Source organism: Perissodus microlepis, chromosome 1 (genome assembly GCF_051167445.1).
Source record: "Perissodus microlepis isolate ML-2025 ecotype Zambia chromosome 1, ASM5116744v1, whole genome shotgun sequence".
In the NCBI taxonomy this organism is placed as follows: Eukaryota; Metazoa; Chordata; class Actinopteri; order Cichliformes; family Cichlidae; genus Perissodus; species Perissodus microlepis.
The window spans coordinates 25,475,364-25,493,321 of NC_140461.1; the positions used below are offsets into that span (position 1 = coordinate 25,475,364).

At 40.1% G+C, this 17,958-nt stretch overlaps 1 protein-coding gene and 1 pseudogene across 1 annotated transcript; both read right to left on the bottom strand.

The window, feature by feature from the left end:
• Window positions 1–5,079: 5,079 nt before the first annotated feature.
• On the bottom strand, window positions 5,080–6,452 carry LOC146393901 (uncharacterized). Its single transcript, XM_084924701.1, has one exon. The coding sequence runs from the start codon at window positions 6,394–6,396 to the stop codon at window positions 5,230–5,232; it is 1,167 nt and encodes a 388-aa protein (XP_084780827.1). The 5' UTR covers window positions 6,397–6,452; the 3' UTR covers window positions 5,080–5,229.
• A 2,892-nt stretch (window positions 6,453–9,344) lies between these two features.
• Window positions 9,345–10,623, bottom strand: LOC146393902 (E3 SUMO-protein ligase ZBED1-like; annotated as a pseudogene).
• Between the last annotated feature and the right edge of the window lie 7,335 nt (window positions 10,624–17,958).

A 17,958-nucleotide genomic window follows, 5' to 3' on the forward strand; every position in this document is an offset into this window, starting at 1 on the left:
TGAACTGAAGATGCAGCCAGTGTAGCTCAGCTAAAATATGTGCAATATGCTCTCTCCTGCTGGGAATAAGGCTTTGAGCACCAGGGTTCTGTACTGATTTAAAGCAGGTCAGGTTATGTTTTCACATGCAGTGTGTAATGAGATACAGTTATACAGACACTGCAATAAAATCTTAATTGTTTATTGAGCTTGATTTAGTGAAACACGAAACACATAAAAAATAAACAAAAAGGCAGTGTTTTAGGAATCTTGATTGAAATATGCCACGTCACACAGAAATTTCTGTAGTATATGTAGATACTTTATAGGATGGCTAGTTAGACCCAGTGTGGCTCATTACTCAAAAAACGTAATGCATTATACATTACATTTCACTTTTTTTAAGGTAATGTATTAAATTACTTAATTACTCTCTAGAGAAACAAATTTATAACATGTCCTGCATTGTCACATGATTACCATTTAACAATATAAACAATTATTCCACTATTGTAGAAACATGTGCAGGTAAAAATGGAGGCTACTATCCTGCAAGCCCTACTGCTCATCACTGCTTTCGTTAACTGCTGCTGGGCTAAGGTCAGCATGCATTCAGCTTTACCATCACTCTAGTTAATGTCTGTGTAAATGTTTCCAAAGAACCCAGTATAATGCAGTCTTTTCTGTCTGGTATATAGTATATAGTTTGCACCATTGCTCTGTTGTCCTTTCATTCACCAAGAATAAAAGTAATGTTTATATTGTCACTTCTCAAAAGTTGCAAACTGCATGACCATTGACCTCCCTCCTGCACATGAATTGAAATCAACTCTAAAGAACCTTTGAATTTAAAATAACAATATATACACTACCAGTCAAAAGTATTGGACACACCTTGTCATTTAATGTTTTTTTTTTATTTATGTAGTAAACAAAAAAGTGTGAAATAACTCAAAACATGTTTTATATTTTAGATTCTTCAAAATAGCCATTTTCTGCTTTGATTACCGCTTTGCACACTCTTGGCATTCTCTCCATGAGTTTCATAAGGTCGTCAGCTGAAATGGTTTTCCAATAGTCTTGAAGGAGTTCCCAGAGATACTGAGCACTTGTTGCCGTTTTTGTGTTCACTCTAAAACCATCTTGATTGGTGAGGTGACTGTGGAGGCCATCTGGTGCAGCACTCCATCATCTCCTTCCTGGTCAAATAACCCTTGCACAGCCTGGAGGTGTGTTTGGAGTCATTGTCCTGGTGAAAAATCAATGATGGTCCAACTAAACACAAACCGGATAGGATGGCATGTTACTACAGGATGCTGTGGTAGCCATGCTGGTTCAGTGTGCCTTCAATTTTGAGAAATCCCCAAAAGTGTCACCAGCAAAGCACCCCACAGTGTCACACCTCCGTGATGCATTTAGAGACTATCTCTTCACGTTTTCTGCGTTGCACAAATAAATGGCAGGTGGAAACATAGATCTCAAAAATTGGACTCATCAGACCAAAGCACAGATTTCCACTGGCCAAATGTCCATTCCTTGTGTTTCTATAAATCTATTCTGCTTGTGGCTTTTAATAGTAGTGGTTTCTTAGCAGCTATTTGACTATAAGGGCCTTATTTGCACAGTCTCCTCTGAACAGTTAATGTAGAGATGTGCTGATACTGGAACTAAGTGTGGCATTTATTTGGGCTCTAATGTGAGGTGCTGTTAACTTGCGATTTCTGAGGCTGTTGACCCGGATGAATTTATCCTCAGCAGCAGAGGAGACTCTCGGTCTTCCTTTGCTACATAAATCCATACACCTTGTTTCATATATTTGATGTCTTCAGTTTGTATCTAAAATGTAGAAAGTAGTAAAAATAAACAAAAAACATTAAATGAGAAGGTGTGCCCAAACCTTTGACTGGTAGTGTATATCAGTGATGGGCAGTAATGCTTTACAAGTGACGTGTTACTCTAATCCGATTACTTTTTTCAAATAATGAGTAAAGTAAGGGATAACTGTTGCAAAAAAGGTAATTAGATTACTATTACTTTCCCGTAAGCACGTTGCGTTACTGCGTTACTAAACTGTGATTTTGTTTGTGAGAGTGTCTCATGACAATGATGTAAGCTCATGCAACGTTCGTGGTAACAGACGTGTGCATATCAACAATGGATAATATATCGAGTGCAGTAGAGAGTACAACCATGCAGCGTTTAAAGCATGGAAGTACTGACCTTACTTTGAGTTTGATTCTGTAAAAAGTGACAAAAACAATAGCGTCCGCTGTACACTGTGTGAGAAGCAAACTATTTTTTACAACTAAAAAACCCCTAAACTTCTGATCAAGTACCGAGCACGTTGCCATGGGAATGTGAAATTCACAGAGAAACCCCCAGATCCCAGACACTGACATGATCGCTGCGGCACGGACGATCTGATATCCTCGTGTTGGTGTTGTTCCCTCGTCATCATAAATAATGTTGTTCTTCTCCTGACGTCATCCGCAACCTCAAAAAAAACAAACGCCTACTTCACTTGCGAGAAGAGAAACTGTCTCTGTAAGGACAATATGTATAATGCTTACCGTTTATTAAAGGAAAGTATCCTGAAATGCAAAGAATTCAAGTTCCTGGATTGGCGGACAGAAACCTCCACCTGCTCCACTCCTGCTAAACAGGTGAAAATAGATTTAGGAGCTATAGGACTTAGTACCGCTGAATCTTTGATTTTATTTATTTTCTGCTGTGTTTTACTGAATCTATTCGAAAGCGTGAGTGTAAACACAAAAAGTTATTTTATTTTATATGCTGGAATGTTCAAAATAGGTTTAAATCGTCAACAATTTCTTCAAGTCAATGGCTGTTGTATATAATTTATTTTTTGCTTGATGCAATCTGCATAAAGTTAAAAGATTAAAAATAAAAAAAAAATTTTAAAAAGAGACTTTTTCATTTGATTACATTTTATATGATGGATTATCCATAAAAAATAGAATTGGACTGAAAGGTCTATTGCTTTATTACCTATTCAGCTTGTGTATCATGTTTTTAAAAAGTAACTAAGTAACTAATTACTTTTGAAAGTAATCAGTAAAGTAACAGGATTACTCTCCAAAAGTTGATTCTGTTCATCTGGACATAGCGTTTTGTGGGAGAAACGTTTCGTCACTCATCCAAGTGACTTCTTCAGTCTCAGCTGACTGCAGGTTTCCCCAATCTTATAAACAGTGCATTTGCATAATGACTGAAACCAGCCCAGTGAAGGAACAATGGGCTGACCAAAACCCACTGATCAAAGCCCACTGATCAAAACCCACTGATCAATGGCCATGAGTACCATTCACAGAGAGTTGGGGAATGGCTGCAATCACAGCATTGTAAGATGGTGACAGATGTACCCTTAGGCCCACTCCTCGATTCAGAGATGGTCTTTCCATTTTCACGTGAATGGCCTCCTTGACTCTGCGCTCAAACCAGCGTTCCTCCCTGTCCAGGATGTGTACATCCTCATCATTGAAATAGTGTCCACTGGCCTGTAGGTGTAAATAGACTGCAGAGTCCTGGCCTGACGAGGTAGCTCTTCTGTGTTGTGCTAAATGCTTCGCCAGAGGTTATTTGGTTTCCCCGATGCATAAATCCTGGGAATCCTCCTGGCACTTAACAGCGTGCACTATGTTACTCTGTTGGTGTCGGGGGGACCCGACCCTTGGGGTGGACCAATTTTTGGCCCAGCGTGTTTTGGGGTTTAAAAGCCACAGAGACCTGGTGTTTAGAAAAAATGCGTCTCAACTGCTCCGATACTCCTGACACGTACGGGATCACTACAGGTTTTCGCTTAGGCAGTGGTTGTCCTTCTCTCCTGGATTGGCTGGAGCTTTCTTTTGGCGCCTTCCCAGCTTTGACAAAAGTCCAGCTGGGATAACCACATTTACTCAGGGCCTTCTTGATGTGATGTTCTTCTGCCTCCCTGGCCGCTGTGTCGGTGGGGATGGTGTTCGCTCTGTGTTGTAGCGTACTGAAGACACCCAGTTTGTGCTCCAGTGGATTATGAGAGTCAAACCTTAACCCTTTAAAGCCGGTGGGAGCGGGCACGCTCTGTTTTGCATAACTATTTTTAAATCCCGGTAGCACTGCAACCACGTAAGCTAGCGCAATAATTTTTTTTGCATATGAAACCCGAGGAGTTGAAACAGGAAGTGACGTCATTTTGCAGAAATTTAGTTTTTTTACCATCAGGGCCTTATGAGCCTATACTGGTGTTTTTAAAAGTTATGTTTGACTTTATGACTTTCTGTGTCGTTTCTGGGATGCTTAGGACTCATATTGCACTGCTGGAAATAGTTTATTTTGATGCATATGCTGTTTTTTTGCAAATTTGCATTATAATATTTATTTTTGTTTTTCCTGCAGTATATAAAAATTGGTGTATTTCAAAAATAAAACTATGAAGACACTTAAAATAAATTCCCTGTGGTGGGAAACTAGTTTGTGCAACTTTTTTGTATTTACAGTTTTGAGGGATAAGCCTCTTAAATTTCTCTAACTAGAAATATATGTTAAAAAAACAAAAACGATTTTACATTTTTTTGTAGTTTATTGCACTTTTTTGCAATGTATGTAATTACTATGCACTTAATGCAGACATATTATTAACATTTGGGCTATAATGGTTGTATTGATGTATATCAAAATGCTTCCAAAAATGGCACTACAGCATGTAAAAATATAATATAAGCTCTGGCGGACTTGGTTCTATGGTAGGTCTTAAAGGGTTAAACACTGATCCGTATGTGTAGGTTTACGGTACACATCAGCTTTTAGATGTCCCCCATTACTGATGGAAATCTCACAGTCTAAGAAGGCTAACCTACCACTTTTCATATCCTCCCTGGTGAGTTTGATGTGTTTGTCCACCGAGTTAATGTGATCCGCGAAAACGTCCTGAGATTTGATTTTCACCTAGGTGTCATCCACATATCTGAACCAGTGGCTTGGTGGTGTTCCAGGGTAGGATTGCAAAGCCCTCTTTTCCACTTCTTCCATGTACAAATTGGCCACGATGGGTGAAAATGGGGAGCAAACACACTTGGTCGTCAAAGGAGCTTGCAAAGAAAAGCGTCTGGACTTCTTTAAGTTACTTGAAGACGTTTCACCTCTCATCCGAGAAGCTTCTTCAGTTCTAAGGTCAAATGGTGGAGAGTCCCAGATATAAACCTAGTGGGAGTATCCCCCCACAGAAGGACAAAAGGACCCCCTGATGATCCTCTAATCGCCTGAGCCAAGGTGTGAAACTGGGTGTGGGTCCCAATCAGCCAGAGTTTCGGGTGTGTTCATTGTGAAACCTGGCCCCACCTTATCATGCGAATTCCTGAGGTCAGATGGCCCAGGATGTGAGTGGGCGTTAAGGCGTCTGGGAAGGGATCTCAAAACTGGATTATAGATGGCAGAGAGTTGGTGTCGTAAACCCCCGTCTCTGTTCAAAGATGGTCGCTCACAGTGGACATAGATGGCTTCTTTCACTCCTCTTTCAAACCATCTGTCCTCTCTGTCCAAAATGTGAACATTGGCATCCTCGAAAGAGTGTCCTTTATCCTTAAGATGCAGATGGACTGCTGAGTCTTGTCCTGTGGAGGTGGCTCTTCTGTGTTGTGCCATGCGCTTGTGAAGTGGCTGTTTGGTCTCTCCAATGTAGAGGTCTGGGCATTCCTCGCTGCACTGTACAGCATACACCACATTGTTAAGTCTGTGTTTTGGCGTTTTGTCTTTCGGGTGAACCAGTTTTTGTCTGAGCGTGTTGCTGGGTCTGAAATGCACCGGGATGTCATGCTTGGAGAAAACTCTCCTAAGTTTTTCTGATACACCGGCTACATAGGGGATGACAATGTTGTTGCGTCTGTCCTTCTTATCCTCCCTCGCTGGTGTCTGGTCTTCTTTTCTGTGCCTCTTTGCTGACTTTAAGAACGCCCATTTAGGATAGCCGCACGTTTTGAGTGCTTCCTTTACATGTGTGTGTTCCTTCTTTTTTCCTTCAGGCTTAGAGGGAACATGTTCTGCCCGGTGGTGTAGGGTCCTAATTACTCCAAGTTTGTGTTCCAAAGGGTGATGGGAGTCAAAGAGGAGGTACTTGTCCGTGTGTGTGGGCTTCCGGTAAACTTCGATGTTGAGTTTGCCGTTCTCTTCAATGTGCACAGCGCAGTCCAGGAAAGGCAAACAGTTGTCCTTTGTGTCTTCCCTGGTGAACTTGATGTTTTTATCCACAGCGTTAATGTGCGCAGTGAAGGATTCCACTTCTTGTGTCTTGATTTTGACCCAGGTGTCGTCCACATATCTGTACCAGTGGCTGGGTACTCTTCCTTTGAAAGAGCCAAGAGCCTTCCTTTCCACTTCCTCCATGTAAAGGTTGGCTACAATAGGTGACACGGGGGAGCCCATGGCACAGCCATGTTTTTGTCTGTAAAAGCCTTCGTTGTATTTGAAATATGTAGTGGTGAGGCAGAGGTCTAACAGTGTGCAAATCTGATCGGGTGTGAAGTTGGTCCTGTCCTCCAAGGAGCTGTCTTCTTGTAGTCGTTTTCTGACAGTCTCCACGGCCTCCGTGGTGGGTATGCAAGTGCACTTGCATACCCACCACGGATCATACAGACAATCGGTCTTAAAGGTGCACCCTGTTTAAGTAACCATACAGACTTGGTGTAGACTCCCCTGGGTATAGCCTGTGTTATGAGGTCTGGTCAATAGCCTTGTCTTGTTCTAACTACTTCAGACAATCTATCACCCTCTTCCTGTAACCACTTCCTGCGTCTCGTTTCAGGGGCTCATAAGTATTTTCATCACTGAGTAGTGATAAATCTTCTCATGATAGTCTTGCTGGTTTAGCAATACTGTGCACCTACCCTTGTCTGCCAGAAGGATGATAATGTTGTTGTCATTACTAAGTGATGTGAGTGCCTTCCTCTCCTCCATGGTGATGTTGGATGCTGGGGGCTTTGCATTGCTGAGACAGGCCAAAACTGTCATCTGTAGTTGCTCTTCTTCCACTTCTGCAATATTGTTGTTTCGAATTGCTGTTTCTGTGGCTGCGATCAGTTCCTCTAGCGGGATTTGTCTCAGTGTGACAGCAAAATTCAACCCTTTAGCAAGGATGTTTTTCTCTGTTTGGGTGAGCTGTCTGTCAGACAAATTCTTCACCCACTTGTCCACATCCTCGGCGTTGCATCCTTCTCTCTTCTGGCCACTGAGGACACTCTCCTTATTTTGCGGTGGTTTCCGATGTACAACAAGTAAGTCAAACTTCCCTTGTTGCCTGGTCTTCTGGTCTTGGACTTTTTCTGTTGTGCTAGACGAGCCTTCTCAGTAAAGTCAAACACCTTTTTAAGAGTATTCTCATCTAGAAGCATTGTATGTCTCTGTCGGATCCGCTCCTCTTGAGATTTTAGCATGTCGATGGTAAAATTTGTTTGCCTCACCCGTTCATTAAGCAACTGGTGCTGTGCCTTCTGGAGGATTTTTGTTGCCTGGAAGCCTTTAACTGAAGAGCTCATTTGCAAACTTTGAGGAATAATCCTGTTTTAGGGGACCTAAGGGTACATCTTTCGCCATCTTACAATGCTGTGATTGCAACTCTCTGTGAATGGTACTCATGGATATTGATCAATGGGCTTTGATCAGTGGGTTTTGGTCAGTGGCTGTTGATCAATGGTCATGAGAATTTGCATAATTAACATTAAGGAACTGACCTCCCAGCCTATTGTTCCTTCACTGGGTTGGTTTCGGTCATTATGCAAATGTACTGTTTATAAGATTGGGGAAACCTGCAGTCAGCTGAGACTGAAGAAGTCACTTGGATGAGTGACAAAATGTTTCTTCCACAAAATGCTACGTCCAGATGAACAGAATCAACTTTTGGAGATTTACTTACCTGGATGATTGAGCATGCATCATAACGGGGTTACTGTTTTGGAGAGGTAATCAGTAATTAATTACTAATTACTTTTTTCAAGTAACTTGACCAACACTGGTGTATATATATATATAAAGATATGCAAAGTTTATCTATCATGTCTCAAGTGACCCATAGTCACTTTTGTCTCTGTTTGTCATGTTGGTTTAAATCTCTTCTTGTGTCGATGTATGTCAAGGATGGAGCCCTACTGTATCGTGTCTTATCACTTAAACCTCTGTTTTTTTCTAATGTCCACTTATCCTTGTCAGTGTCACAGGGGATTGGGGCCTATCCCAGCTCTCATAGGGTGAGAGGCGGGGTACATGCTGGACAGGTTGCCAGTCTTTCGGACAGACAACCATTCACACCTATGTGCAATTTGGAATTACCAATTAACTTAACCCTACTAACTGCATGTCTTTGGACTGTGGGAGGAAGCCAGAGTACCTGGAGAGAACCCACGCAAACACTGGGAGAAGGCCAGAATCTAGATCCCCACATGGGGTTTAAAAAATGGTGCAATCACTTTTGTCATGTTCCCAGAGCCGTTCTCAAATTATATAGAATCGTAGGCTTCAATAATGGCTTTTTCAGGCATGGCTGAGCAACTGACTTTTACAGTGGGTGGACAGAGCTTGAGCTAAATGAGCTATTAATACAGGTTAAGATGTAGAAAGAAAGGAATTCTAACACTTCCCTGGGGGAGCAAGCTGTAAGAAAGTCAAGTGAACATTACAAGTGTCATATCTTTACAACTGCTGCCACAAGATCAAACAATATATCAGAATGCCTGGAGGAAAACAACAGGTAACCGCTGTATCACTAACAGAGTCATTTAAAAGAATCACCTACTTTGTAGTGCAACTTATCACATTAAATAAACAATAAAATATTGAGGATACAAATATCAGTTTGTAAAAATGCATCTTTCATGTGTTTTATTTGACTACATCAGCAGAAAATAATAAAAAGTCTTCACAGCAGTGTCTCTGAATAACATGAGTAAGTTAATAAACTATCATTTTTTTGTTATCATTAGTGCTGTCAATAGATTAAAAAAAATAACTAATTAATCTCACAATTTTCTGTTATTAATTGCGATTAATCGCAATTACTTGATAAATAACCTGGCTCCAATTAAATTTTTTCAAGTTTATATTTTAAGATTGTAACAGACATTTATGCAATACAATGACGTAAATGCAGAATAAACACAAAGAATTTATGCTGAAATTCAAAGAGAATTTTAATAGTTTTCATCAATCTTTAACACAGTTAAAACTTACAAAAAAACTTTTAAGGCCATCAACAGTGACCGAACCCAGGCCTAAAGGTTAAATTGAATACCATAAAAATAAAGGGTGCACAAAACGCAGTATTTAAAACACAAAAAGACCCAGAATGTTGAACATTTTTCACTTCAAAGGAGCAATCTGGCTTAGTCCTTCTTTGCACTCAGCCAGTTACTGAGGCAGACTATTCTATTTACATTGTCTGATGACAAAGAAGCACGCTTCTTTTGAATGATGTGACCTGAGAGTGAGAATAATCTCTCACAAGGCACTGTGGTTTGATTTGATATACCTTTATTAGTCCCACAAGGGGGAAATTTCATAATGGTTGCAGGGGTTGACAGGTACTTGCGTGCAATAGGTGCCAGCCTGCCATGTGCTCCTTCTCTCTTTAACCACCACTATAGTGGACACTCTCCTGTGTCAATTTTGGGCTTTGCTTTGTACAGATTCAGACAGCAGTCTATAACATCTTCCTCTTCCTCCTTATCTGAATCAGGAGAACCCAGCAAGCAGATGGACATCTTGCTCTTCTTTGGTGATGGTTCCTCTGTTGTCTGAGCAGATGGTTGGTGTGCATGCGTCTCTGCCATCAGAAGGTCATGTACTGAAGCCCACACCTCTCTTCTTTCATCTTTGGAAAGGCACTTAAGGTCTTTAAACCTGGGATCAAGGGCAGTAGCGATCTTCAGCCATGTGAGATTGCTGCTGTCCCTCTGCTGAGCTAGGTCTGTGGTAAAAACCTTCTTAAACCTCAAAACGTAGACTGGGTCATCATCTGAGGGCTCCATAATCCTGAACAAATGATACAAGGCTGGCAACACCATGGAACAGTAGACATACCGCTCTCCCCCCAGCAGTTCGGTCACATATCTGCAATAGAAAGATCAAGTCTGTATTTTTCTATTAATCACACAGAGACAAACATAAATACCACATATGAAAATACACAGAGAGGTGGAGGACATACTTGAAAACAAAGCTAGAACACAAAGATAGACACACAATCATGAGAAACAAAATGATTTACCTGCAAGGTTCAAGTAGTTCCTCCAGCTTTTGCAGTCTGTCAAGCTCCTGGTCAGTCAACATGGTCACCTTGCTGTTTTGCTGAGTCAGGATGGTGGTCAGCCTAGATCTCTGGATCCGCTTGATCATCTCTAGGGTGGAGTTCCATCTTGTTGGAACGTCCTGAACAAGCGGTTCTGTTTGATGTCTGTGTGCAGCTTGCTGTGCCTTTAATTCCTGAGCATTTGCTGGACTATGCTTAAAATGTCCAACAATCTTGCGACATTTGGCCAGAGCCCTTTCAAATGCGCTGTCATTAAGAGAAACTGTGACCATTCTTTGCAGAATGTGGGCCATGCAGGGCATGTGTTCAAATGGAAGTAGTCTGGCGGCTGCAACCATGTTACGAGCACTGTCGGTGCTCGTAACATGGTTACCTTGTCCTTGATTTTCCATTCGTTTGCAACATTCAGAAAATGGTCAGCACACGCCTCAGCATAGTGTCTCTCTTCAGTTTTACTCATTGTTAGTGCAAACGATTGCACAGTCCAGTCGTTATCAATAAAATGCACCGTGACCCCCAAGTAATTATCATTGTTCACCGAAGTCCAGTGGTCTCCGGTGAGAGCAACGTTCCTTACTTGCACAAGCTTGCTGGACTGCTGAGCCCTCTGGTCCTCATACAAAGTGTGCAGTCTCGACACAATGGTTCCTCTCGAGGGCAGATTGTAACACACATCTCCTGATGCAGCGCGAAAGACTTCTCTCAGTCCATCATCTTCTACTATGCTAACTGGTCGGCAGTTTTTAGCTATCCAACAACCAAGGAATTGGTTAATTTTTTTTCTCACATTTTTTGTTATTCGTCCATGAGCACCATACTCCTGAAGCGTAGACTGGCGAGGTCCCGTAGAGGCGGATTCAGTTGGGTGTTTTGCTCTCAGGTGATACGCCAGTGATGAACTGCTTCTGTGGTACCTGAATTCAGCTTTGCAAATTGTGCACCTTACTCTCATTTTGTCCAACAAGCCATCAGGCAACTTCTTAAAGAGAAACTTTCCACCCAAAAGTCCGCCCTCATCCATGCTTGCGTGTGTTTGCTAGTGTTAGCTAGATAGTAGCATGGTGTCACTTCTTCTTCTTCTAATCATTTCTGTCAGTCCAAACGCCAGCATAGCACACTGTTGCCCCCTCCTCCAGAGGTGCTCATGAGTTTAAAGGTCTTAGATTACAGGAAATTAAAAAAACAAACAAAAAACCAGCGTTAATTTTTTAACGTGATAAACATTTCGCATTGATCTCAACAATTAACGCGTTAATTTTGACAGCACTAGTTATTATACAATCCCAGCAGTATGTCAAGTCAGTGGGGGGATGAGGGCAAGTAACAGATCACAGTTTTGACCAAACAGTTTTGTTCTCCTCGGTGCATCACTTTAAATATACAACTATTTAATGTTAGATCATATTATGTGCAATGAAAGGCTACAGAAAGTTTTACATTACATATAAATTGAAAACATTTACTATTTGAAACCCAATTTAAACAATCCTGGAAACACCCGTGGTCTATAAAAAACTGAAAGGTATGTGTTGTGTAATGTTGTTTTCTTTCTTGGAAGCCTCAATGTCAAACTAGCATAACAACCTCAGTTCCAATATCATTAAAGATGCTAAATAGAGTAAATCCTTAGTTCTTTGCCAGCTACAGTGTTCATGAGAAATACTTTAAGGCTTCATAAAAAGCTGTAGCAGCCCTCAGCATTTTCATTAGAGATGGAAAAATGTCACTAATGGCAGCCTACATGGTTGACTCGGCACTGCTCTGTGTACAGTAACAATAACCTAGATTTTCATCATAACATTAGTAAGTTGTCGCAATGAAAAATAAAACTTGAATGCATTAAACAATTAAAGAATCACAAAGGTAGAATATGCTCTTGTTAATGTTGTAGTTTCAAGATAATGTGAAGGAAAAAACTACACAGACTGCATGCAGGATTATGGCTGCCAGCATCAATGTGACAGTAAACCATCTGTTACACTCTTCACGGGAACTGCTTAACTACAGTTGTTCCAGCTGAACCCTTCTCCACTTTGGAGAGAAACACTTCCCTTTCAAATGCTGCATTGGAAACATCAGCAAAGTTTGTTGTCAACTTTCCCCCCCACATGGCCGGTATTAATTCTTTTCATTTTTATGGCATCATGTGCAAATATGCTTTAGCTATTTCTATTTTAAATGTCTCACTTTCCAGCCAAGATAGTCACAATGCAGGCCTCCTGATTAGATAATTACATTAATAATAATGATGATGACGCAATTAAATCCAGTTTTTAAGAATTCTAATTTCTAATAGAAGAAAGTATTTCATTAATATAATAAAATGTCCCACTGTGTTTCCAACAATATTTCAGAGTCCAAGAACAGTGTCAACTACTCTAGTATTCTCCTGACAGAGGCCTTAAGTGTTTAGTTTCATGCCTGAGAAATACAGAGCATATATTGCCTGACCCTGGGTGCACTGATGAATCATGCAGCACTGTAACAAAGTTTACCCTGGGACTCATGTTAACAAGGAGAGTGAGGCCAACATGAAATACAAGTAACATAACCTTATGCTTAACATTAACAATTAAATAACAAATGCCAATGGGACCTGCTCCCCTACATCCCACACAACTGTGAGCACAAGAGTAAGAAGCAGAGTATTATAAAAGAATAAAAATATGCCTCAAGTCTTTAATACATAATAAAGAATATGAAAAGTTTTTGTCCCTGTTTTATAAAAAAGAGGTTTGTGGAAGAAATGTAATATGAATTTACATCAGATTATTATGTATGCTACCCATGCAGAGTTTCTGATTTTTTGAATGCCATTTCATGCCACAGACAGCCTCACATTTCTGACCTCACCTTGGCCTAACCTTATTCTGTGTCATTTAACTTTAACCTTAACCCTTGTCAGTTAATGATGTGAAATCACATGTTCAAGGCATAAAATAGGCACACATGACAAGCAGAATGTGTATTTTGTATACTGTCACTGAACTGACTAACTAAAATAAAAACAACAACAATAATATCAGTAATCTCTTATCATTGATATTAAAGGGTTAACATACGAGAAACAAACAAAAAATAATTTTTATGAATGGTAAGCTTTTGTGTTAGTTTATCTAAACCACTGAACTGATTTATACTGTACTTTTTCTGGCGTCTATACTTTTTTTGTTTATTTATTTTTTAAATAAAAAGACAGATGGAAGATATTCTGAATGAGATATTGCAATGAAAGGAACACAGGAAAACAGGCTATAATCTGGCTGTGTAATCATGATTTGACTTGCATGAAATGACGATGACATGGGATTAATAAAATATTCAGATTCTGATTGTCTTTAGAGAGAGCTAATGTTCTTTGGACTGCTCATTTTTCACAACTGTGGTCTTTATTGCCATCTAAGCCAACAAACCCCTTCTGATAGCGTTAAAACATGAGTGGTCATAGTCTGTGGGCGTCACACTCTCGGCATGTGAGTCAAAATGTGTATTTCCCAAACTGCTGAAGTACTCATTTAAAAGGGAATTCTATATTTTTCCAAGTAATATCATTCTTGTTGTTAAATTAAGTATGAACACACAGTGACAGAGTATCTCGCTCCTCAGTTTCTGTCTTCATTGTGTTATTATGACTGTGTGTGCTTGACTGGCTGTAATGGGTTTCTTGTGTAACTCATAGGACTACATGCATAAAAACAGTACACACATTTATGGGCCTGTTAAAGCAAAACCTGCATTCTTATACTGTAAGTGAGCTGAACAGTATGCAAAGCCCTGTAAAACACATAATTTCCTTAGGGCTTATTAAAGTATTCTGATTCTGAAACTCTGCAGAGTGTAAAAATCTGTGAACATATCCAGTGAGTACTGAGCATCTGAAATTCTCTGCATACGGAAATCCTTGTTTCACAAAATGAAAAGAGAAAATGTATCAAAACACATTATATACAGATCCAGTATGTGATTAAAATTATGACATTACATTCATTACATTTGCAGTTTATCAAGGGTCACTGAGATGTCCTTACCTTTAAATATAATTCTTGCTATCCTGTTCTGTCTGTCGTCTTATATCTTTCTCCATCTCTGAGTGAAGTTAGCTCTCTTTCTTTTCTCTCCCTGTGAAATACAGCAGCTAGACCTTTAGCTAGCAACACACTGTGTGACAAACTGCACACCAACAGTTTGTGTGTTTGCTGATATTTGTTGAGCTGATAGAAACGTTGAATTTGAAATTACCTGCCACTTAAAAAAAAAGTCACTCCCTTCATGGTTCCTCGTCTTCTGTAGAGCTAGCGAGATGCTGAAGTGCTGAAAATCAGTGTTTGACTTGCAGGAGAACAGAGCCTGGCTGTTAGGGTGATAGAAAGGGGTGCATCTAAAATTTGGCCACGTATGAAATGTAATTGTTTCTGTACAGACTGTAAACAACTGGGATTGTTTTTTCTTGACTAAATCCCCTTTCTTCACAACAATTTACCAAGACGATGCATTATTTTAGAAACATTCTTGCATGACAAAGCCTCACCCCTAGTCTGCATGGTCTACTCAATCATCGTCACCTCATTACAAATGAACACAACACTGATACACAGCCACGGTTGCCAAAGACTCATGTTTCAGAATCTGGTTAGCTTTGATGTTAATGAGAGCTTTGCCTCTATTGCTAACCCCCAAGGTTTGTGGATGAAGCTCTCCATCTATACACTGCTGCATTCTGACACCGATGCCCAGATGGTGGTACAGTCTAACCCCCTCTATCTTTTTTCTCCACTTGCTAAATACACCAATGAGTGTTGCCCGTGGGCATTGACAGTGCATATGGACACCATGAATACCTGCCTGATCTCATTATAACAGAAAAAAACACATAACTTCATAACAAAGGAGAGGAAACATGTTATGCGAACAGCTGGCTTGCCAGCCTCACTTCATCTAAAACTCTGCTAATGGTTGGTCTAATTGATAGATTGATTTCTGTTTTCACCATTGACCAAGAGTTGAAAGTAGTGTTTAAACTGTTCAGTACTGCTTTCACAGGAGTTCAGTTCTATGCCCCTATGGTGAATTATTTCATCTAAGACAGCTGACAACACAGTGATGTTACTTTTTTCTGCAGGTGTCAAAAACATACTAAACATATGGTTCAGGAATAACAGCAGGCAACTGGGCAAGTTTCCCGCAGGCCCATCACTTTGTAGTGTTTACCTCTCCTTGTGTCTTTATATCCAATCATGTTTATAATAGCCTTAGTTAACACGTAATGACCATCAGAAATTATGTTATATTTTTACATAACATTTTGTGGTTATACACTTAATTTGTATTTTCAAAACAGCATTCAAAATATTACAAAAAAGACATAATAAACTATAACATGACAGGTTTGGTAAAAATTAGCACTAAAAATTAGTGCTGTCAGCGTTAATCTCGTTAAAATAACGCTATAACTGCATTAACGCGGCAAATCTCTGTTAACGAGTTACCGCGGATCGCCCCGTGCGTGGGGCTACACGGCATCAACGCGTTCGCGCGGTTAGTTTGTTAACACGTGACAGCACTACTAAAAATATATGCTATCTATGCTAGATGCAGTAGAAAAACGTATTTGCACAAACTGGAATAAATTTTAAAATATATGCGCACAACAGCAAATGTAAATGGCCTGTATTTGTATAGCGCTTTTACTAGTCCCCCCAAAGAGCTTTACACACCCAGTCCTCCACACACTGATGGAGGCAGCTACAGTTGTAGCCACAGCTGCCCTGGGGCAGACTGACAGAAGCGAGGCTGCCATATTGTGCCATCGGCCCTCCTGGCCAACACCAGTAGGCGGCAGGTGAAGTGTCTTGCCCAAGGACACAACGACCAAGACTGTCCGAGCCGGGGCTCGAATCGGCAACCTTCCGATTACAAGGCGAACTCCCAACTCTTGAGCCACGATCGCCCCACAGCAAATGTAATGCTCACAGAAAGCCTATTCAAATTGCAGTAGACCTCCAAGTGTCATTGCTCATTGGTTGATCGCTAGTGGACATTCCAGGCTCTGGTTGCCCAGGTTACTCTATATTTCCACCTTTAAATTTAGAGGAAGTTTAATTCAGTACCTAAATACATGGTTGTTATGCCAACCATGATTTTGTCTAACACTGCTCCAGACACTTAAAAATGCATTACTATTCACGTCTGTTATGGCAGAACATTACAACAGAGGACGTGCCAGGTAACAACTGCTAACATGACAGGCAATAGGCAACATCGCTTTTTTCTATTTTTTACATTAAAGCACTGCATGTGTTCCTCCTGGATGCAATCTTTATAATTCAAGGTTAGAAAGCATACACACTCTAAGATGACACATGGTCAGTACTTTTTAACTGCAGCTAAATCTCCTACCTGTACCTGCAAAACATGCATAAGCCCTCCCTCTAGGGTTTTGTATTAAGACTGTCTTGGCATTAATACCCAGATTCCTAATTCCCAGCCTTACCTTCGTAATATTCTTAATGAGCCCTTAAGCCCTGAGATCCCTCGTTCTGCCATGTTCCACGTTCCCTTTGATCCTGACTATACCTTTCCCAGTATTCTCAGATGGGGGGGTCTGTGCATAGTGTTACCTGACTGCGTGGTGCTAATACATCAAATATTCATCCACACTCTCCTGCCTGCACACTCTGTCCTCCAAAACACAAAAAGTCAAACACAGTTTTCAAATATTGTAAGGAGAAAATTACATGGCAGCGATGGCTGCTACATAACACATAGCAATTATTGCATGATGCCAATAAGATTGTTGTTTTTCTTGGTTTCTGTAGATCATGTTTGCTCATGTTTGCTCATGTTTGGTAAGTGCCATCTGATTATATAATGCATATTATATAGCTGTGATGAGTTTTTAAACAGTGGATTTTATACAGTGATTAGCTATCGGTGCCACCAAGGTGATAAAGCACTGGGTGACCTTAAGGATTATCATGTCTGCAGAGTTTCGGACAACCCAAGAGTTAAATTTGAAATGGGAAAAAAAACAATATTTTTTTATTGAAAAAAAATATTGAAATTAATATTTATTTATTGTTGTGAAATATTGTTTATTGTTGTGCATTTACAACAATTTTACAAGTTAATTGCATCTCACACTCCAGTGTAAATTCCAGGGCTCCATCTGTGGCTTCTTATACGACTCATTACTGAAAAACAGATGCAAGAAGGAACACTTCATCAACTCAATCCACCTGTGCTGCTAAGTTTTTGTTTTAATAAAAATATAGCAAAGCAAATGTGTTAGGCCAATTTCATGGTACTTCCATGCACATACTAGAAATATGATGCTGGAAGCCAGTCTGCAGCTAGAGAAAAGAGGGCAACATGAAATGCAAATTTAGTGTTTTCAAGAGTAGCACTATCAGCACGAGTGTATTATGTGTCAGTTTCAACATTTTCTGGCAGGAAAATGTGGATTCTATTAAAATTACTAATGGGCAGAAAAGAAAAGAAATGAAAAGAAAAAGACAAGAAAAGAAAAGATAGGCTATAGTGCCATATACAAGGACTTCATGCTGCAAAATTCATTTACAAATAACTGTCAGGCTTTTGTATTAAAGTCTGTATAGGCTGACCTGTCCTTAAATCCTGTTATATTGCTATAATGCCACATTATCATTTAGGAGAATTTTATTTTTCAGAGT